The sequence below is a fragment of the Megalops cyprinoides genome, chromosome 10 (genome assembly GCF_013368585.1).
Source record: "Megalops cyprinoides isolate fMegCyp1 chromosome 10, fMegCyp1.pri, whole genome shotgun sequence".
Lineage (NCBI taxonomy): Eukaryota > Metazoa > Chordata > Actinopteri > Elopiformes > Megalopidae > Megalops > Megalops cyprinoides.
The window spans coordinates 660,478-683,378 of NC_050592.1; the positions used below are offsets into that span (position 1 = coordinate 660,478).

Below are 22,901 nucleotides of genomic sequence, written 5' to 3' on the forward strand. Positions count from 1 at the left end.
GAAACTCCGTCCTGTGTGTGTGTGTGTGGGAGAGGGTTGGGATTAGGGATTACGGATGAGGTAATTGGATTAGCCTGCCCTGTTCTCGAGACACAGCAGATATATATATACATACACTGTCAGCACACCGCTGTGCTACAGGGAAAAGACTGCGTTTGGTCTCCTGATTTCTCCTGTTCCGCTGCTGGGACTGACTCCCCCCACACTGCACCCGGTGACCAGGACAAGGGGTAAGTAGTGGTGGAATGTGGAAAAAAACAAATCCAAACAGAGCAAACCAAAAACATAATTTACCTGCTGACATACAGGCTGTATTCCGTACTTTGTGTCAAATGGAGTCGTTTAGAATCTTTACCAGATATTCTGACAAACATCAGCAACCTGACAGTGTGCAGTGATGTCTCGGATGTTGAGAATGATGTAAAACGCATTGAGCGTGAGCAGTAGGTGCAGACTCGCAGGGCTATTTGGGGACATAATCAGCTGTGGTCATTTCTACAGCTCCTCTCCCACACGCCAGCCCACAGGTTTTGCATCAGAAGCAGAATATACTGCACATTTCAGAGTTACTCTGCCTGTCTGCCCGATACTGTCTCCAGGAAAGGGCAGCTCCTGTGTGAGTAACTGTCTGTTTCTGATAAGGAAAGAGCAACAGGACAATTTTAGCGATAAAGACTTTCTAAGATTCTAAGATTTAAGATTCTCAGACATGAATAATTTTTAACTGTATTTGTAAGTCTGTGATGCAAAATCTGAATAGAGATCTGATATGAGATGCTCTTACTTTCAATGTATTGATGCATTTAAACCATTACTAACCTTCTCCTGTGTACCTGCTGAGTAATCTGCTGAACTGGAGCGTGATTAGCTGCTGCATCAGGCTGCTTGTGGCCCCTCAGCTCTCTGACGCAGGCATGGCTGACGTGTTGAGGAGCTTGAAGCTGCTGGAGACTCTGAAGGAGCTGATGGAGAAGAACAGGCTGTCGGAGGTGAAGGATGCCGTGGAGGACCTGCTGATCAGCAGGGTCAACCTGGCCGTGGTGGGAGAGAGAGGGCCGGAGAAAGCCGCCTTCATCAACGCCCTGCGCGGGCTGGGGCCTGAGGATTCGGGCGCGGCTCAGTGCCCCTCCTCCACCCCCCCAGATGAGCCGGCAGTGTACCCCAACCCCAAGCACACAGATTTCCGCTTATGGGATCTGCCAGGGGTCCCCAGCGCATCGCCATTCAACCCTGAGGAGTACATGGAACGCTTTAAATTCCTGCGCTACAACGCCGTCATCATGACCTTCTCCCAGAGCCTGCACCCCAACAGTGTCACCGTGTGGAAGGAGGCCCGAGCGGCCCAGAGAGAGACGGTGTATTTTGCCCTGCTGGCGTCACAGGGGGACTCGGACAAGGCTCTTGAGGCCCGGAAGAAGTCCAGCTTGGAGGTGCTGAAGGCTGAGGGCGTGCCCATACCAAAAGTCTTCATGGTGCGGCCCTCTACCCTGGAGAAGCTGGACTTCCCAGCTCTCCTGGAGGAGATGGAGCGAGACCTCCCAGAGATCAAATCTAACGCCCTTCTCCTTGCGCTGCCCCCCCTCACCGTTGCCGTGGTGAACAGGAAGAAGGACACCTTCAAGGCGATGGTGTGGGCTGCGGCGTCCCTCTCTGGGGGGGTGTCTGCCATCCCTGTGCCCCTGGTATCCTCCATGGTGGACGCCAGCCTGGCCGTGCGGATCCTGTGCAAGGCCCGCGACTCGCTGAGTCTGGACGACGAGTCGGTGGAGAGGCTGGCGAGGCAGCGGGGGCGGGGGGCGGCCGAGCTAAAGGAGCTGCGCAGCTGCACCCTCTCGCTGGAGGTCACCAAGGGCGAGGTGAAGAAGCGGCTGGCCGAGGCCGACAAGGAGAAGCCCCGGGGCGCGCGCATAGTGGAGATGGCTCTGCCCATGAACGCCAAATCCGCCAGCCGCTCCTTCACCGCTATGCTGCAGGCGCTCAACGGCGCCATCGACGAGATGAGCGCAGACGCCGAGAAGGTGGTGACGGCAGCCATCGGCAAGTCAAAGTGAGAGAGTGTGGAGGATGGAGAATTCCACCAGCCCAGCGTTCCACCAGCGGAATCTTCCACCAGCCTACTGTTCCGCCACAGTCATTTTTAACATCACATATTACATTTTTGTCATTTAGCAGATGCTCTTATCCAGAGTGACTTATAGAATGTGAATACATTTATGTTTACGATTTCGACATCCAGGCTAGAGTTCCGCCAGTGTTTTTAACCAGTCCAATTATACAATGTCTCACAATAACACCGTTCTACTGACAGAATGTTCCACTAATATCTTTCAACCCTTTTACCTTAATGTGATACAGAGCAGACATATATCATGTATATCAGTATATCATTGCCAGTACACAATGTAGCACACCTGTAACGTGCAGAGTGACCGTGGCAATACTGTCGTGTTACTGTGACATTACTGTGATGTTACTGTGGCGTTACTGTGATGTTACTGTGGCGTTACTGTGATGTTACCCTGAAGTTACTGTGACATATGAAGCTCTGATCATGGTATACGTCACTGCCACTCAGATAGTTGGGTTTGGGAGAGAGATGGTCTGAATAGACTAGAACAAAAATTTTGGCATGCTGTATTTCTACATTTGCCTCATGTCAAATATTATAAAGTTTTTTTTAACCAGGCATCTCAAAATGCTCATTTTTGTAGTGTTTTTGCTGCCCTGCTAACTTGCTTTTATAAGAAAGCTAAAAGCACTTTCTGTTTTATTTAATGCCAAATGTTTAATAATAAATTATTAAAAGATAATATTGTAATTGCAATGCCTTTGGTTCCAAATGACTGGTAACACAATGCTTTGTCCAAAGAAAATAAATTTGTTCACACTGTCATGAGCGTTGCCACGTGTGTCTCATTCAGGATTTTTGGTCAAACCTTTGATCAAACCAACTTAATACACATACCAAAGGTGACATTTTCTTCAAAGCCCCCTTCCAGGAAGAGCTATATTTACTGTAACAGCAACAGATGGCTTTTTTCAAATGTATCCAATGGAGGAAGTGAGACTCTGTGTGCTCACACTGTATTGGCTGAAAAAGAGAGATAATGACACTTCCTGCTGTCATTTTCACCAAATTACCAGCATAAACACTCTTTTCTTCTCCTCTCCTGCATGGCTGCTCATGCAAAAGTAGCTTTGATCAGGAGACTTCTCCTTTTGTGTCTCCTGCTCCTCGGAGAGTCGTGAGATCGCTCTGCACCCGCTCCACTCCGCTGAGGGAGCAGCCGACGAAGGGGAGCAGAGACCGGGCAACTGTTCATCCATCCCGCTGACAGGTAGGACGGGGCGACGCAGTTTTTGGGGGTGCCATGGGGCCGCATCGTGCCTGACGTCACGCTGTGGACAGCCTCCCCTTGCCTTTCCCTTTCTCTGTCCCCTCTGCCTGTGGTTTAGCTCCCTCTCAGGCCTGCATCTCCACCGTATTGCGGTGGACTCCAAAAGCCCATCGTGGGGCGTTCTCTTGAAGAGGGCCTTCTGTATCCCTGGCTCTTTATGGTAACAATGCTACAGCTTTCACCTTTGGCATCACTGCATGCTTCCTACCACAATCTGCTTATTTGGCAGGAAATGTGCACTAATATGTTTGCATTAAAGATGGAAGATGGAAATTAGCTATTAGCTAAATCTGGTACAAAGCATCTTTCCTCTTTTTTGAGATTAATGTATTTTGTACATGGTCCCTGATATAAATAAAGTTAATAAATAAATAAATATATTAGATAACATGCCTGAAGAGAAAATTGCCTGTAAATATGTCTATAAACCAAAGACTCACCTATTTCCATTTACATGTTTAAATGACTTTCAGTGAGAATTGGCATTTATGTTAAATATATTGAGACCAAGAGTGTATTAAGATGAAGGATGCTTCTTTTCTTTTTTTCTTTTCCATATATCAGCATGGTATGATATATAACAGGAGGTGTGAAAATGACAGCAGCTCAATAATGTCACCAAAAAGCTGAAAAACTAAAGTAACTGCTAAAAGAAGCAGCCTGACAGAACATTATTCAACAAGGTCAGCTTAAAATAGCATACTTCAAAAGGAACACCGTAAAAGATCATTGCTCCACTGGCTCTCAGAGTTTGGCCTGATCACCACAGCCTGTCTGAGCTTGCAGTCTCTGCTCTCCCCAGGAGTGGACTTTTCAGAGAGTGTCCCTGTTAGCGCGGGTACACTCAGGATGAACGGATTCAGTTTTCAGAGAGTGTCTCTGTTAGCGCGTGTACACTCGTGATGAACGGATTCAGTTTTCAGAGAGTGTCTCTGTTAGCGCGGGTACACTCGTGATGAACGGATTCAGTTTTCAGAGAGTGTCCCTGTTAGCGCGGGTACACTCAGGATGAACGGATTCAGTTTTCAGAGAGTGTCCCTGTTAGCGCGGGTACACTCATGATGAACGGATTCAGTTTTCAGAGAGTCTCCCTGTTAGCGCGGGTACACTCATGATGAACGGATTCAGTTTTCAGAGAGTGTCCCTGTTAGCGTGGGTACACTCAGGATGAACGGATTCATGAGCGGCCTTCATCTGGCAAAGGCTTCTCTGTTTTACACTGGCATCAGAGTGGCTCTGTTTTACACTGGCATCAGAGTGGCTCTGTTTTACACTGGCATCAGTGTGGCTCTGTTTTACACTGGCCTCAGAGTGGCTCTGTTTTACACTGGCATCAGTGTGGATGATGCTATGGGGAGTATGGGAGGTGTAACAATAAATAAAACCACAGAGCTGAGAATGACTCACTCACAGCTGTGCTACACCTACGCTCCTACACTCATACACACACATGCACACACACACATACACACGCATGCACACACACACTCATACACACACATGCACGCACACACACTCATACACACACACATACACACACATGCACACACACACTCATACATACACATGCACACACACACGCTCATACACACACATACACACACATGCACACACACACAGACACTTCTACACACACGTACACACACACACACAGCACATACACTTTCATACACAGAGTTGCAATAAATCTGTGCTTTTTCAGATATCCTTCAGAAGACTGAATCATGCTTGTCCTCCTGCTGATGGTTCTGGCTCTGCTTGGTGGTATGTATGTGAACGATCACGGTCTTTGGTCCTTTTGTGGCTGTTCTTGTCTGTGTCATGCTGTGACAGACAGAGGCCCAGCTGACACAGAAGAGCTGCTGTAGTTTCTGTGGTTCTCAGTTTGACGGACAGCACACTGTGGAGCGTGCATCAGCTTCCCTTCAAAAAGAACCTGTGCGTTCCTGCAGCACACAGCGTGTGTATAGACACACACAGCCGATTCCACAGCCATTCACACACTTCATACATCAACATAAATGATGGTTTACTGAAAAAATACAGTTTTGCTCAAATAAGTGAAAACAGGCAGTTTTTATTACCCATCTGCATGAAAAATTGGAGAGGAAGACATACATGAATCAGACTTTCTAATGACTGAAATGAACAAAACCTGGGGATTCAAGGCAGTGTCAGGTTACCTTACAGATGCTTCAGAGGTATTGAATATCAAAGGTAGCTACCGAGAAGAATGAGCCATCAACACATTGTGTTTATTGCCATGGTTACATTCGAAAAGCCAGTGAAAACAGAGAGAAGTGCAAACTCTGAAGGACACAGTGCATTTTATTTGTCTTTTGTAACTGAGAGCACGCATGGTGAGGCTGTGTATCTATAATGTATTTATTTATGTAATATCAAGCAGAATGTTGTCAAATGTCCAGCACTGTGTTTACTGCTGATAGGTAGGTTTAAGTGACAATATTATATTTGACTGTTTTGAGGTTTGACTTCTCTAATGCATTGTCTTGTCTTTGACTGCTACCCTGTGTCTCTGCTGCAAGACTCCATTTCAAACTTTAAGATTGATTTGGTGAAGACAAGCCTGACTGCTAAAGAAGGATCCTGTGTGACAATCACCTGCAGTTATGAGTCTACACCCTATGGAGATGACAAAAGATCCCTGATCTGGTATAAAAACCCCTTTTGGAATGAGACTGCTGGGGATTACCAGGGGATAGTCGTGTACCAACATAACTCTGGGAGATCTGTGGCCAGTGAATTTGTCGACAGAGTGGACTACTTTGGCCCCTTTGGTCAAAAAAAGCAGGGTACGCGCTGTGAACTGACCATCCGTAATGTGACCAAGGAGGACAGTGGGAACTACTCTGTAAGATATTCTGGTACTAGGAAGTGGTTTAGCAAACAACAACTCACACTTCAGGTTGATGGTAAGTGATTTGTAAGCATTACATTTACATTGACATTTATTCATTTGGCAGACACCTTTATCCAAAGTCAGGCAGGTGAATACAACACAAGCAAAAGCCATTATAAGGAGTCACAGTATTATATTTGCTGAATGACCAAGTTTCAGTAGTTGCCCATGTAGAAATAAAATGGTTGTGGTACTTTCCGAGTATGAAAATGAATGCAGGCTTTAGAATTCGTTTCGCTGTCTCACAAATAGGTTCTTTAATACAGTAAAGGAACTAGTGGATCTTCTCCCCAAGTACAGAGATGAGAGAACCCTGATCACATGGTAACACCGATTTTTAAAGGCATTCTTTCCCACCCCCTCCAATATTCTGGGTACCCATCCTGGCTGGTGACCTGTGGGGGCTGGACGTTCCCGCAGTTCTCCCCAGCTGAAGCTGAAGGTGGGCTGAAGCAACACCTACCCTTGACTTCCTAGGTTTAGACTGGCCAGGCAAATGGTCAAGCAAAAGATTGTCCCCACAGGGTTAGCATTCGATTGGTATTGATGTTAACCACCATTCTGAGTACCCATCCGAGCTATTGTCCTGTGGAGAACAGACAGTCCCGCTGTCATCTCAGGAAGGAGTTGTTTGCATATGAAACGGTGGGCTCAAGCAACACCTTTCCTCAACTTCCTGGGATGAAGATGATCTGTCAAATGCTCAACCACAACATGTTACATATACTAACAGGCCAGACAAGGTACAAGCTAGCTGGTAGAAATATGAGTGCATGAAACCATAGATCTGAATTTTTTAAAGGAAAACAAAGTTTAAGACATAAGAAATTGCTCTAGGTAATAGTGTTTCAAGTGTTCAGGTGAGTGTGGAAGAGCTGTGTCTTTAGATGTTTCTTAAAGGTAGTGAGGGACTCAGCAGAATGGATGAAGTGTGGAAGTGATTTTGTGCTGCATTGTGACAGAAGCACCAGAGTAACAGAGTGTAGTGGTCGGGAGGGAACATAGGCTTGTAGTAGTGAGTCCAGGTAGGTAGGTGCAGTTTTGTTGGTTGTTCTGAATGCAAGAATCAAAGGCCTTGAACTTGATGCTGACAGCTACAGGGAGCCAGACAAGGAGAGGTGTTTCCTGAAGTTGATGTTATACAGCGCAAATCTGCATGATCTGGTAGTCACTAAAGTTTAGCTGGTCGTCAATCACTACCCCCAGGTTCCTTGCAGACCTGGACAGAGTTAGTGTCATTGAGCCAAGCTGTATGGTGATGTCACACTGACGTGACGGGCTGGCCGGGGTGATGAGGAGCTCCGTCTTAGATAGGTTCAGCTGAAGGTGGCGTTCCTCCATCCAGGCTGAGATGTCTGAGAGACAGGCAGAGATCCGTGCTGAGACCATGGGGTTAGACTGGAATGAGAGGTAGAGCTGGGTATCCTTGGTATGGCAATAGTAGGAGAAGCCCTGCGCCTGAATGATTGGGCCCAGTGAGGTTATGTATAGTGGGGGGGGGGGGCGATCCCTGAAGTACCCCAGTGGTAAGCCGCTGTGACTTAGACACACCGCCCCTTCACGATTCCTTGAAGGTTCTACTTGTAAAGTAGGACTCAAACCAGCAAAGTGCGGTACCAGTGATGTCCAGATTAGAGAAAGTGGACAGGAGTATCTGTTGATTCACTGTCGAAGGCAGCAGACAGGTCTAGAAGAATGAGGATTGAAGCCATTGGTTGGCATCCAACAGGTCATTCTGGGAGAGGAAAGCAGAAACCTGGGCGAAAACAACTCGTTTTCAGATAGAGCTTAGAGTTTTAGATAGGAAAGGGAGGAGAGAAACCAGTCTGAAGTTTTCTACTTGTGAAGTGTAAGCTTTTTGAGCAGTGGGGTTACCTGAGCCTGCGGTGGGGAAGGTGACAGTAGGAAGTGATGTTGTGATGCTTTGCATGAGTGCAGGTGAGAGTGTGGGAGAGATGGCTTGTAGGAGATGGGAGGGGTGGGGTTCAGGGGGCAGGTGGTGGGTCGGTTGGAGAGGAGAATCTTGGAGACATCAGCCTCAGAGATAGGGGAGAATGTGGACAGTAATGTGCATGGGTGGAGCCTGGCTGTGAATTTGTGGAGTGGAGAACCGACTGCTTATTACTTCCACCTTTTCAGTGAAAAAAGTGGCAAAGCGGTCAGAGAGGTGGTGGGTGGAGGCAGTGGAGGGCAGAGCAGAGAGGTGAATGTCATGAACAGTTTGCGGGTGTCTGAAGCTCTGTTGATTTTGTCCTGGTATTAGAGGCAGTGTAGCACAGTGGTTAAGGAGCAGGACTCATAACTGAAAGGTTGCCCGGGGACACCGCTGCTGTACTCGTGGGCAAGGTGCTTAACCCACAGTTGCCTCAGTAAATATCCAGCTGTATAAATGGATAACATTGTAAAGAACTGTATCCTATGCAAGTCGCTCTGGGTAAGAGCATCTGCTAAATAATGTAATGAAAATAGAGGACATTCCAGTGTCACATGGGGATTTGTTCTGTACAGTGAAATGACACTGAGGACCCTGAAAAAATGCACTACTGGACACCCTACTTGGAGAGCTTTTAGCCTGTAAAACCTACTTTCATGAAAGTATTCATGAATGTAAGGGGGCAGTAAGCTGTTTGCCTGTAACACACAGCTCCAGATGCCAGTTTTTATTTCCCTCCTGGCTTTGTAGCTGAATCATCATCATCTTCCTTACCCTCCGTTTCTCTTCACCTGCAGAAAACCCATGCCATGTAAGCATTGAACAACCACCAACCTTCCAGGAGGGGGCGACGGTGACCCTGCAGTGCTCTACACGGAGCTACTGTGAGCATCGCCCTGAATGGTCTCGCTCTAACGGGAGGTACACACAAACCTCACAGGGCAACAGCACCCTGCTGACCTTCAGCGCCTCCTGGATGGACGATGGCCAGACTCTGTCCTGCAGACCCCCAGGGGTCGACTACCCGTGTGCAGTCCAGAGCATCACATTGGCTGTGGAATGTAAGCTCTCTGCCCACCTGCATGTTAATGAGGCCAGGGTCAGAAAGCTCCTCCCCTGTATGCTGCATGTTAATGAGGCCAGGGTCAGAAAGCTCCTCCCCTGTATGCTGCATGTTAATGAGGCCAGGGTCAGAAAGCTCCTCCCCTGTTCGCTGCATGTTAATGAGGCCAGGGTCAGAAAGCTCCTCCCCTGTACGCTGCATGTTAATGAGGCCAGGGTCAGAAAGCTCCTCCCCTCTAGCTACATGTTAATGAGGCCAGGGTCAGAAAGCTCCTCCCCTCTGGCTGCATATTAATGAGGCCATGGTCCTAGGTGTGGCCAGGGTGGGATTTTAAGTGTTCCTCAGAGCCAGGCTCAGTGAAGCATGTCTTCAGAGTGGGTGCATTGGCACTGTGACGAGGGGGATTAGAACGCTCTCTGCAGTTTTCAAAGCCTGGAGCATCAGCGCTCCAGCCTGAGCGGCTGGTTTCTCCCTGTCTGTCAGTGTGGCAACTGTCAGCACTCCAGCCTGAGCGGCTGGTTTCCCCCTGCCTGTCAGTGTGGGTGTGTCTTTTGTTTGTTTTTCCTGTGTATGTGCTTTTGTTTTGTTTTCAGCCATCGCCCCACCTCCTGTCCCGCCTATCTGCCCTGCTGCCACACCCACCACCTGAAGCCCATCCTGCACACCTGTTCCCTGTTCTCTCATCACCAGCCCGTGTATATATACCCTGCTGTTTCCTTTGTTCTTTGCCCGATCGTCTCAGTTTTGTCCATGTGTCCTTCTCGCCTTTGGATAAGTACGTGTTCTGATCTGTTTGGTTTTCAACTCTGCCTGTCCCTGATTTACTCTTTCGCCTGCCGTTTTTGATGCTGTTTGTTCCTGTGAATTCTTTGGTTACTGTTCTTTTCACTACGATTTTTGCCTGTACGTTTGGACCCGTAATGAAAAGATCTCCTTGAACTGCTGGTTTTGTCTATGCCTGTGTCCTTTCCCTGCACGCCCTGACACTGGAGTCTGATGTACCATCCTACTTTGGGTCTCACTTCTGCAGACTTTCCTCTCCATGTACATTAAGAGATGTGAATTTAACAATCTCACTGCTGACTAGCTCTACATTTTATTTAGTCATAAGTAGAATTATTCCTTACCAAATACTATGAATCATCTTTTATCATCAAATTTCATCTCCTGTCTTTTTTATGTATGTTTGGCAGATTCCCCCAAAGATACACAGGTTACCGTCAGTTCTAAGGACATAAGAGAAGGAAACCCCATCTTCCTCACCTGCGTCAGCAAAGGGAACCCAGAGCCCTCCTACACCTGGTTTAAAAACGGGCAAGATGCATTTACGAATACAGCAAACCTGAACTTTCCAGATGTCAGATCTAAAGACAACGGGACATACGTCTGTCAGGCACAGAACCTGAGAGGGATAGAAAATTCCTCTGCTGTTACCATTGATGTCACATGTGAGTCTCAGGCTTCTGCACTTCACTGACACGTCAAAGGTACCCTGCAGTTCAGAGGGGAGCAAGAGTCTGATGTTTGCTGCATCACTGTCTAACGGCCATTATAACACACATTAAGCAGGTGGTACAAGATTCTTCATAAACCCCATTGGCGTCTGAAAATATGATTGGGCAGAGTGATTGGAGGAGAGCTTTGAGGATGTGTATGAGACACTGTCCTCCTCTATCACTGAAAAACACACTGCCAGTGTCTGTGAATCCCTGCTAAATGCTGCGAGGAGACTGTCACCCTCACTGGTAGAGAAGTGTTTCCATCAAAAGGCTTTTTCATGAGATCTGCATTTATCTATTGATTGTACAGTAATGTAGGCCATACTGCCATGCGTGACCATACTGCACACGTGACCATACCGCACACGTGAGCATACTGCACACACATGACCATACCGCACACGTGACCATACCGCACATACGTGACCATACTGCACACACGTGACCATACCGCACACGTGACCATACTGCACACACGTGACCATACCGCACACACGTGACCATACCACACATGCACGACCATACTGCACATGCACGACCATACTGCACATGCACGACCATACTGCACACACGTGACCATACTGCACACACGTGACCATACCGCACACACGTGACCATACCGCACACACGTGACCATACCGCACACATGTAATCTCTCAGTGACAGCTGCCGACTCCTCATTTTCTCTGTCAGACGCCCCCCGTACGGTCACTGCCACCCCCAGTCTGCGCTGGATCAAGGAGGGAGATGAAGTCACTCTGTCCTGCAGTGCTGAGGACAGCAACCCTGCGCCGACCCAGTACCTCTGGTTCAGAAACCACGCCCCCTACAGCGAAGGCTCTGAGCACCGCTTCCTCTCCATAACCACACAGGACAGCAATGTGTACCACTGCCAGGCCTCCAACGCTGCAGGCAGCACGGTGTCGCCTTCCATTGCAGTGACCGTTCACTGTGAGTACTCTGAGTTTCTGCAGACACAGCTCTGCGTGGTGTTCTTCATCCCGATGGCCGCACACACTGCACCTCACGATTTTTTAAACTTTAAAAGGGATTAATAAAGTGAATTATTGCCATTTCCATCAAGACTAGTTCTGCTAAGAGGACAGGAGAAAATAGGTGGAAAGGGATTAGAGTCCTTTTCACACTGATGTATTTGTGTGATTTTTTTTCTCTCAGAGTGGTAGATACATGGCACAGCCTGCCAGGACTCAAACAGGCAGCGTGAGGTCCTCTCCAGCCATATTTACAAGCCTAGCTGGGCTACATAGCCTGTTGCTGCCTTCTTATGTTCTGTGTTCAGAATAATACTCTGTAATACTGTAATACAAGCACTGTGGCTCAGTGGTTAGCACTGTTGCCTCACAGCAAGAAGGTCCTGGGTTTGAATCCCAGCTGTCCCAGGTCCTTTCTGTGTGGAGTTTGCATGTTCTCCCCGTGTTAGCGTGGGTTTCCCCCGGGCGCTCTGGTTTCCTCCCACCATCAAAAAAAAGACATGCATGTTTAACGTTAATACTCCTGTTAGCGCCCTTGACCAAGGCACTGACAAAAGAACTGGAGTTGGTCCCTGGGCGCTGCACTGCGGCTGCCCACCGCTTTGGATAGGTCAAATGCAGAAGACGAATTTTCCCACGGGGATCAATAAGAAACTGAAACTGTCCATGAAACTGTCCTGATAATCTTACTGCCCTCTGTCCCATGAAGGCGGTAACAGGCAGGTGCAGGGAGTTAACTCACATGCTTAGGCAGCAGCAGTTAAACACAGCGACACCATTCCCAGGCTGCTCTAAAGGGCTCATTTACCTCTGTCAGATGGGCCAAGAAACACCCGTGTGGAGTCCAGCACTGGTGACAGCAGGGTGAAGGTGGGCCACGATCTCACCCTCACCTGTGCCACCGACGCCCTTCCTCAACCCAGCTACACCTGGTACCACGCAGGCAGGAGGATGGACAGACAGGTGTCTCCGCAGCTCCAGGAGGCTGGCAGAGCCCTGACATGGCAGCAGATCAATGTCAGTGACGCTGGGGAGTACATGTGCCAGGCCCTGAACAACATCACAGGGCAAAACTCCAGCAGCATCCACATAGATGTGCTCTGTGAGTGCTGTCCCTGTCTGTACTCTGCTATTACTGTCTGCACTCTGCTATTACTGTCTGCGCTCTGTTATTACTGTCTGCACTCTGTTATTACTGTCTGCTATTACTGTCTGCACTCTGCTATTACTGTCTGCTATTACTGTCTGCACTCTGCTATTACTGTCTGCTATTACTGTCTGTACTCTACTATTACTGTCTGCACTCTGCTATTACTGTCTGTACTCTACTATTACTGTCTGCGCTCTGCTATTACTGTCTGCACTCTGCTATTACTGTCTGTACTCTACTATTACTGTCTGCGCTCTGCTATTACTGTCTGTACTCTACTATTACTGTCTGCTATTACTGTCTGCACTCTGCTATTACTGTCTGCTATTACTGTCTGCACTCTGCTATTACTGTCTGCTATTACTGTCTGCACTCTGCTATTACTGTCTGATATTACTGTCTGCACTCTGCTATTACTGTCTGCGCTCTGTTATTACTGTCTGCTATTACTGTCTGCACTCTGTTATTACTGTCTGCACTCTGTTATTACTGTCTGCGCTCTGTTATTACGGTCTGCACTCTGCTATTACTGTGTGGACTCTGTTATTACTGTCTGCTATTACTGTCTGCACTCTGCTATTACTGTCTGCGCTCTGTTATTACTGTCTGCACTCTGTTATTACTGTCTGCTATTACTGTCTGCACTCTGCTATTACTGTCTGCGCTCTGTTATTACTGTCTGCACTCTGTCATTACTGTCTGCTATTACTGTCTGCACTCTGCTATTACTGTCTGCGCTCTGTTATTACTGTCTGCACTCTGTTATTACTGTCTGCTATTACTGTCTGCACTCTGCTATTACTGTCTGCACTCTGTTATTACTGTCTGCACTCTGCTATTACTGTCTGCGCTCTGTTATTACTGTCTGCTATTACTGTCTGCACTCTGTTATTACTGTCTGCACTCTGCTATTACTGTCTGCTATTACTGTCTGCACTCTGCTATTACTGTCTGGTATTACTGTCTGCACTCTGCTATTACTGTCTGCACTCTGTTATTACTGTCTGCACTCTGTTATTACTGTCTGCTATTACTGTCTGCACTCTGCTATTACTGTCTGCTATTACTGTCTGCGCTCTGTTATTACTGTCTGCACTCTGCTATTACTGTCTGCACTCTGTTATTACTGTCTGCACTCTGTTATTACTGTCTGCTATTACTGTCTGCACTCTGCTATTACTGTCTGCTATTACTGTCTGCGCTCTGTTATTACTGTCTGCACTCTGCTATTACTGTCTGCACTCTGTTATTACTGTCTGCACTCTGTTATTACTGTCTGCTATTACTGTCTGCACTCTGCTATTACTGTCTGCTATTACTGTCTGCGCTCTGTTATTACTGTCTGCACTCTGTTATTACTGTCTGTACTCTGCTATTACTGTCTGTACTCTGCTATTACTGTCTGCTATTACTGTCTGCACTCTGCTATTACTGTCTGCACTCTGCTATTACTGTCTGCACTCTGTTATTACTGTCTGCACTCTGTTATTACTGTCTGCTATTACTGTCTGTACTCTGCTATTACTGTCTGCTATTACTGTCTGCACTCTGCTATTACTGTCTGCACTCTGCTATTACTGTCTGCACTCTGTTATTACTGTCTGCACTCTGTTATTACTGTCTGCTATTACTGTCTGCACTCTGCTATTACTGTCTGCGCTCTGTTATTACAGTGTCTGTTATTACTGTCTGCTATGCTATTGTGTTCTTGTTTTCTTCTCTTTTTAGTGAAATGGAAATGGTTTGTGTGACACAGCGTTTTTAATGGAATTTTCCCCCTCCTCCCCGCTCCTCAGACCCCCCCAATAAGCTGGTCCTGACCATGGATTCTGTGGTGAACGAGTCTTCACTCCTAACCATCCTCTGTCGGGTGCAGAGCAACCCCAACTCCAGCCTCAGCTTGACCTGGAAACCTGACCTCAAGTCCGACGCCAGCTCTCCACTGGCCCATCTTCCGGTCCATAATTCCCTCAACTCCCTCAGCTTCTCCTTCCAGGTGTCATTCGTTAATGCAGGTGTGTACACCTGCAGGGCCCAGAACTCAGAGGGAGATGCCTTCACTGAACAGACGCTCGTGGTTCAGTGTGAGTATGGAAGCCCTGCCGTTCCACACAGTGCAGAGTATCACAGTACTGCACAGAGTACTATAGTACTGTACAGAGTATCACAGTACGACACATGGCACAGCACACTGAAGACTGAAGCAGTGATGTACAGTCCTGCAGTCCTGTGAAATGCAATGCAGTGCCACTCATCCTACGGCACAAACTGCAGTCCAGGTCCAACGTTTAATCTGAAGGTGTATGAAGAGCTGTGTCATTTTTTAGCTAATTTGATCATCTTCATCTCACTGATCGAGCACTAATTCCAGCTGGGACTATATGTGCTGATGATATGTGTGGATGACTGCTGTGTTTGAGGGGTTCTCCTGAGAGGTGCCCCATTCCTTAGCCCTGCTGAACTCCCTGTGTAAGCATGTAGGTGTGTAAATGTGTAGGTGTGTAATCTCTGTTCAACTGTGTTGGGCTGGCCTGTGACAGATCCCCCCCAGAACATCACAGTTACACCCAGTCCCGGCAGCAAGGTGGAGGAGGGCAGGAGGCTGGAGCTCACCTGCAGGGCACAGTCCGTCCCTGTGAGCCAGTACACCTGGTTTAAGAGCAGGGGCGGGAGGACCGAGCGGGCAGGAGAGGGCGCGACACTGGCGTGGCAACCCGCAGCTGTGAGTGACGCAGGACAGTACCACTGCAGAGCCACGAACAGGATGGGAGAGGCCAACTCCTCTGCCGTGGACGTCAGCATCCTGTGTGAGTGTCCCCCACGCTTCCTTCCACAGTCGGCTCAGCCCTGCTCCCATTGGTCCATGCTCTTATGATGTAATCAGTATGACAGCACCCACAGAGACAGAGACGCACAGAGCCTGGCCTACAGATAAAATGCTGGCATTGTAATGCTTTGCTGACATTGGCTAGGCTAATGATAACTGGGGAAACTAGGACAGCTCCACATGGTGCCTGCACACAGACCTTAAGCTGAGAGCACTAACCAACAACCACTCAGCTTTTCTTTCCCTCTCTAATTTTATCTGATTCTGTTCAGGAAATGCATGCAAATTAAAATGAAAGTAAAAAAGAAAATGAAAAAAGGAAAGTTTTTTTTTTTTAATTCTCATATCTCAACCCCATGCAGATGGTCCAAAATATGTGGAGATTATTCGCATGACCACAAGGGGGCAGCAGCATGGCGCAGTGGTGATGACCTGCCACAGTCTCAGTGTTCCCCCGATCCACAGCTACACATGGTTCAGACAGACGAGCGAGAAGGACAAGATGGTGTCAATGAAGCAGAACTACACCGTATTCCCCAATCAGGAAGGGACCTATTACTGCATCGCAAAAAACAGCATCAGCAGTTCCAAGTCCAAAACGATTGACGTGTATTTTGGCTGTGAGTATATGTACAGATCTGTTAAATCAAACCAGCACCACTGTGACCTGTAGTCCTTCTATCATGGAGTATAAAAGTACAGTTCAGTTAAACACTGTCCTGTTCTCCTCCCCGTCTACCACCAAGATATTGATCAAATGTCACTCATCCCTCCAGGTGATTGCCACATGTCTGATTAAAGTCAATCAAGAGATCAGATTTATCAAAAGTCACTTTATTAAAACTGAAATTGCATATTACTATTGCTGCTGTATACAAAAAACTGTGTTAGTAGTTTTAGATTTTTTTTCCATTACATCACATCAGTGTGACTCACATAGCTCACGTTTTTGCATGTTACTGTCAGGCTGCAGACTCAGGCGCGGACCATGGGAGCTTCGGGTTCCAAGCGGGTTTATTAGAGAATGTAAGACAAAAGCGAAATTCAAAACGGGCAGGGACGAGACCAGGAAGGCAGTCGTGGGCAGAACCAGGGTCAGAAACAGGAACAGGCAGGGTCAGGAACCAGGTAGGAAGGTGATCAGGCAAACAGGGCAAAGCGACAGGCAAAAACGAAGTCGAGGCGCAGGCAGGGTCAAAAACGGGAATTAGCAGACATAGAAAACAGCGGGGACGAAACAGGCAAGAAAAAACACTGCTACGAACTAGCAATAGGACAGAGACACGCAGGGAAGATATAGGGCAGGGCAGACGAGGGGATGGGAAGCAGGTGTGCAGGCAGGCAGGTGGGCGGAGACAAGGCAGGGAGCAGGACAGGGCTAGAAACACAAGGAAAAAGAAAAGCACATGGACCGGGGAAAACAAAAACACCACAGCTAGGGGGCAGGAGCACTGACAGTTATACATTCATACAGTTTGGATTAAATTCCTTGGTCAGGTGCACAACAGCAGTGGCCCACTGGGAAGTCAGTGGAAAACCGTGGCCAACAATAAATATTTGAATAATACTAACAATAACAATAATAAACCAGCAATGTGCAGTCATAAACCCAGTGTGTAAAAGCAGACTGTCTCTGTGTTGTATGTCTGGCCCTCAGGGAGCTACACCCTTGTGGTGCTGTGTGTTTCGGTAGCAGCTCTGATCTTCACGATCATCTTTGTCCTGGTGTACAGGTGAGGGCGTCGTCCGACACACCACACTCCATCCACTCCCAGTCAGGTGCTTCTGCACTGAAGCAGTGTTTAATGTGCTGCCAAACCACAGTCATTTGTAAAGCCCAGTTTATAACAGTTGTGCAGTGCTGCAAGAGCAGGTCTCCTCTGATTGGCTGGGTAACATGGTGAGGCAGTCCTGGAAGAGGCAGGACTCCTCTGATTGGCTGGGTAACAGGGTGGGGCAGTGCTGGAAGAGGCAGGTCTCCTCTGATTGGCTGGGTAACATGGCGGGGCAGTGCTGGAAAAGGCAGGTCTCCTCTGATTGGCTGGGTAACATGGTGAGGCAGTTTGCCAGACATCTGCTCTCCTTTCCTTTCCCTGTTTTTCAGATTGAAGAGAAAACCTGGCCAGCAGAGCTCTGCAGCAGAGTGGTCCTGCTGCCGTCACTTCAGTTTTCTGGTACAGTGGAGGTTTAAGGTTTGGGGTCATTTAGGGTTAAGATCAGGGTTAGGGTTAGGGTCAGTGTTAGGGTTTGGGGTCATTTAGGGTTAAGGTTAGGGTTAGGGTTAGGGTCAGTGTTAGGGTCACATATCATACCCGTTCTCTCTCTCTCCCTTCCATCACACAGCTTTCTTGTCAGAGATGGAATCTATCATCGCAGGTGTACTGTTCAGTCAGGTGTACCTGTGGGTCCTACATGCGACTCATTATCGAGAGTCAGGATATATCGAGTCACCAGGCTTCCTCTGTTTCCTGTGAGAGACACTCCATATTCACTGCTGCTGAAACATCAATGGCTAACATGTTGTATCTTTGTGTGTGTGTGTATGTGTTTGTATGCATATGTGTGTCTGTATGTGCATGTGTGTGTGCGTGTGTGTGTGCGTGTGTGTGTGTGTGTGTGTGTGTGTGTGTGTGTGTATATGTGTGTGTGTGTGTGTGTGTATGTGTGTGCATGCATGTGTGTCTGTGCGTGTGTGCCTGTATGTGTGTTCAGGATTCTCGGAATGGCACGAGGGAGACTCTGGTGATGGAGGGGGTGGGGGACTCTGGGAGGAGCAGAGAGAACCTATCAGCAGGGATGACCCAGCATTCGGCCCCGCCCCTCGAACCTCCAGCCAGCCAGCCCATGTAAGACCCCCTTTTTTATCATATATGAGAGGATTGTTATCCAGTATCACTGAAAGTGAATTAGTAAGTAAGTAAGGTAAAGCACCAACAAACATCAGTTAAACCAAAGATACCAAATGCCTTAAGGCAGCCACTGCTTAAAGAGAACTTCCACTAATCTTTCTATCTATCCAGTAGATAAAACGTCAACTTTTCATTGATATCTGCACCAATTAACAAATGTAGTCAGTTTGATGAGCAAAATGTTTTTTAAGAAGCAGGACAGCAGGTCTGCCCTCATGATCTTCATGCCCTCCCTTCTTTGCCCCAGAGAAGCACAATAAATTTACACACACACACACACACACACACACACACACACACACACACACACACACACACACACACACACACGTGCACACACGCACACACACACAGGCACACATATATATATATATGTATATATATATATATATATACAAGTCGAGATATACAAGTTTTTTTTTTATCTCATAACAGTTGAATGTTATTATACATATTATTCCATATTCAAATGTCAAATGTCTTCAGGATTTGATATTGCCGTGTTTTACAAAATGAAAACATTGTGCCCTATCTTTCCCACTGATTCTGCCTCACCTATTCTTTATTTACTTGTGCAAAGTTTATAATTGTTTCAGCCATGCAAACTACTTTAAATCATTTGAAATGTTGTGTTTCTCTTCCATGCTCTGTCCCCAGCCCCCTCTCGGGTATTCACACGGTGTACAGTGCAGTGAAGACCTCTGGGATACCACAGCAGGTGGGCCGTGAGTGCAAGCAAACACTATTCTGCTAAGAGTGACTGTTGTAAAGGAATTCAGGTACACAGGGAGCAGCTGTGCTTTAAAGGGCCTGTGTGGTGAGATATGATTAACGGTGTTTCCCTTGAGAAAGGTACATGGCAGCGTGGTCCTGGGCACTCTGTGTGTAGCCTGGCTTGAGCTCCAGCTTAGCTCTCCCTTATTTAGGTCTGATGGAACCGTTAGCTGCACTTACACTTAAATAAATTCTTTGTGAATAAAATATTATATTGCAGATGCGTTCGAAATAATATAGTTGTGCAACACATTTTGCCTTTTTCTGCCTATTGAACACATTTGTGTTGGTCCCAATTAAGCATAATTAGCGGTTTCATTTGTCATCCCCATTAAACAGGTAATGACTTGTTTGTATTACTAATGCGCTTAAAGGACTTGAATATCAATCAGTGACAGAAATATGTGACATCCGGCAGGCCATATCTCTAGCAGAGAACTGACAGCGGATATTTAAGGGAAGTCAAACAGAGATCAGTACTCATTTAACAGCTCGTTATGGAAGTAGGAGGTCAGCTGGACTGAAAACCATCATAAACAGTGAGTCCGCAGGACCAGTATTGAGAAGCACTGGGTTAAATCATTTACCTTTTATGGTAATATTGATATTTGTTGACTAACTGATTTAGGATCAGAATCTAGTAGCATAGCAGTGTGTCTCCAGTCATCTGTGTGTGTGTGTATTTGTGCACGTATTTGTGTGTGTGTTCATTTTTGTGTGAGTGTGCGTGAGTCTGTGTGCTAATGTATCAGTTAGGGAAATGATGACACATAGGTGTGTAATGGTTGCCATTATCTCCCTTTGCAGGGACCACAAGCAGACAGAGCTGGACAGAAGGAAGACTCAATAACCTATGCCTCTCTGCACTTCCCTGGAGAGGACAACACACACAAAACGTGAGGCCGAGTACTGAGCACAGACATGAGCACACAGCCAGCCGATACAGCCCCACACATACTGCCCCACACATACAGCCCCACACATACAGCCCCAAACATACTGCCTCACACATACTGCCCATAAACATACAGCCGCACACATACTGCCCCACACATACAGCCCCACACATACAGCCCCAAACATACTGCCCCACACGTACTGCCCATAAACATACAGCCGCACACATACTGCCCCACACATACAGCCCCACACATACTGCCCATAAACATACAGCCCCACACATACTGCCCCACACATACAGCCCCACACATACAGCCCCAAACATACTGCCCCACACATACTGCCCATAAACATACAGCCCCACACATACTGCCCCACACATACAGCCCCACACATACTGCCCCACACATACTGCCCATAAACATACAGCCCCACACATACTGCCCCACACATACTGCCCATAAACATACAGCCCCACACATACTGCCCATAAACATACTGTCCACATCTGTAACATAAACATCACTTTGTGGGTATGTGGTTATATATGTTCATAATGTGTTTAAATTTCAACACCCTGAACATATTGAGGATGGAGATGTCTTCCATCCATCATTACTGCAAACAGCAGCAACCTCCACAAACTGTCTGAAGGGTAATTACCCATATTCCCCTCATTTCAGGAGCAGGGACACTAACACCAAGGGCTCCACCGAGTGCATCTACAGCAAAGTTTGCAAGCCGGGACTGAAGGAAAAGGTTCCTCTCCACCTACAAACATGATGTGTTGCGCATAACACACTGTGTGCTGTGGTTGTAGACGTGACAGAGTCGTTGCTTTGACACAATGGTTTCACACCATTGTGAATGGCCACACGTCCCAGATGCTGAGTGACTTCACATTGGGACTGCAGGGGAAATGATAGCCCATTGCAGCCCTTATTGGCAGTGTGTTAATATGTGTAATGTGTGTAAATCCCAGCACTGAGCAAATCAACGTGACTTCAGAAGCTGATTCCTGTCAGCAGAGGAAATTTGTTCACTTTTGCACGGGTTTGCATTTTTTTCTTCTCAAAAGGGAACTTTCCAGCCTCTCACGTATTCTCCCCTCACAGTGTTGTGTAATATTTTTGACTCCAAGTTTGAAAAAGAGGGTTCTTTTTCCTGGAACTGTTATAAAATTGACCACTTGCAAAACATTGGTGAGAGGAAGGAAATTGTGCAGTTTTTTGGTTTCTCCACAGATTTCTGAACAGCATTTAGTGTTTACTAGCAGCGCTGGTAGTAAGAGGCTAGAGGCTGTGTGTTATTTACAGGGCTGTAAGTGTGATCTGTGTGTTATTTACAGGGCCGTAAGTGTGATCTGTGTGTTATTTACAGGGCTGTAAGTGTGATCTGTGTGTTATTCACAGGGCCGTAAGTGTGATCTGTGTGTTATTTACAGGGCCGTAAGTGTGGAGAGATGGAGAAGATGTGATTTCAGTGCAGACTGCAACCATCCTGTTTCACACAGAAACGGTGTGACAGAGATGCTGTCAGCGGAAGCAGTGATGTGGAAAGCATGTACTGAGTGTGTGCTTAATGTCCCCAGGAGGAGAAGGACTACGAGAACGTGACACAGGTGGGCATGCACTGGCAGCAGCCTGAGACAGACACAGAGACCAGCACCTCTGACGAGGAGGACGTCAGCTACAGCGTGGTCTCCTTCCCAGCTCAAACCGCTCCCCAGAGACGCCAGCTCCACCAGCAGCACCATTACCCAGACAGCAGCTCCAGCTCAGATGAGGAAGACTACGAAACACAGTACTCTGACATCAAGATCTGACTGGCTGGGCACGCCCCATTGTCTTTCAGGGTTTGGTGGTGTGAGCTTATGTTACTGTGAGAGCCTGTTCTCTCCCACTGCATTGCTGGCCTGTGCTATAGCCTCAGACAGAAAGCTTCTTTAAAGAGTTTAAAACAGGAGGTTACTCTTTCTCAGTGTTCCAAACCATGCATATATTACAAACCTGTCTTTAACACCCTGTCGCAGAATACAGCTCCTCTAATCACTGATGGATTTTCTCCCATGATGCAATGTGCTGCACCCAGCATTGTGGTCATTTCTGTTTCTCCCACAAGACATTAATAATCACAGAAGGAATGAGTGTTACTTTATGTGTCCAAATCAACCTGACAGGCAGAACTGATGCATTGTCTCTTTAGCTATATGTCTATTTCTCTCTCTGAGAGTGCATTCAGCTACAAAGAAATATACCTTTGAGTCGAACTTTTTTCTGCTGCAGAGACATACTTTTATTTTATGTGTGACTGTTGTCTGTATGATTGGTGTTCTAACAGAACATTACATTAAATGCCTTTATTTGACCAATTGTGACAGTTAAAATTATCTTTACTCAAATTAGCATAAATATACACATTCATTAATATACTAGTAAAACTGAACATTTAGGAAATGGTGAATTCCTCTGAGAAACAGCCATTACATGGCAATATATTAACCCTTTCAGTACACTACAAATCTTCTGAAATTGCA

At 47.0% G+C, this 22,901-nt stretch overlaps 2 protein-coding genes across 2 annotated transcripts; both read left to right on the forward strand.

Annotated features, from left to right (window-relative positions):
• The first annotated feature begins 914 nt into the window (after positions 1–914).
• Positions 915–2,120, forward strand: irgq2 (immunity-related GTPase family, q2). The gene has a single exon (XM_036538007.1). The coding sequence runs from the start codon at positions 915–917 to the stop codon at positions 2,049–2,051; it is 1,137 nt and encodes a 378-aa protein (XP_036393900.1). The 3' UTR covers positions 2,052–2,120.
• Positions 2,121–5,816: 3,696 nt separating this feature from the next.
• On the forward strand, positions 5,817–22,201 carry si:dkey-24p1.1 (uncharacterized protein LOC556718 homolog). Its single transcript, XM_036538535.1, has 16 exons — positions 5,817–5,845; positions 6,174–6,283; positions 9,049–9,312; positions 10,508–10,762; positions 11,507–11,764; positions 12,623–12,907; positions 14,752–15,039; positions 15,496–15,762; positions 16,145–16,402; positions 17,440–17,515; positions 17,887–17,956; positions 18,495–18,628; positions 19,349–19,409; positions 20,273–20,361; positions 21,049–21,124; positions 21,957–22,201. The coding sequence occupies exons 1-16, from the start codon at positions 5,817–5,819 to the stop codon at positions 22,188–22,190; spliced, it is 2,754 nt and encodes a 917-aa protein (XP_036394428.1). The 3' UTR covers positions 22,191–22,201.
• The last annotated feature ends 700 nt before the right edge of the window (positions 22,202–22,901 follow it).

What these genes read in the sequence shown, in the direction of transcription:
- si:dkey-24p1.1 (XM_036538535.1), top strand. Translation starts at nt 5,817, where the DNA reads ATGTCCAGCACTGTGTTTACTGCTGATAG. An exon ending in CCTCTGGGATACCACAGCAG is followed by an intron (nt 19,410 to 20,272) that starts GTGGGCCGTGAG and finishes CTCCCTTTGCAG; the next exon opens with GGACCACAAGCAGACAGAGC. An exon ending in GAGGACAACACACACAAAAC is followed by an intron (nt 20,362 to 21,048) that starts GTGAGGCCGAGT and finishes CCCTCATTTCAG; the next exon opens with GAGCAGGGACACTAACACCA.
- irgq2 (XM_036538007.1), top strand. Translation starts at nt 915, where the DNA reads ATGGCTGACGTGTTGAGGAGCTTGAAGCTGCTGGAGACTCTGAAGGAG.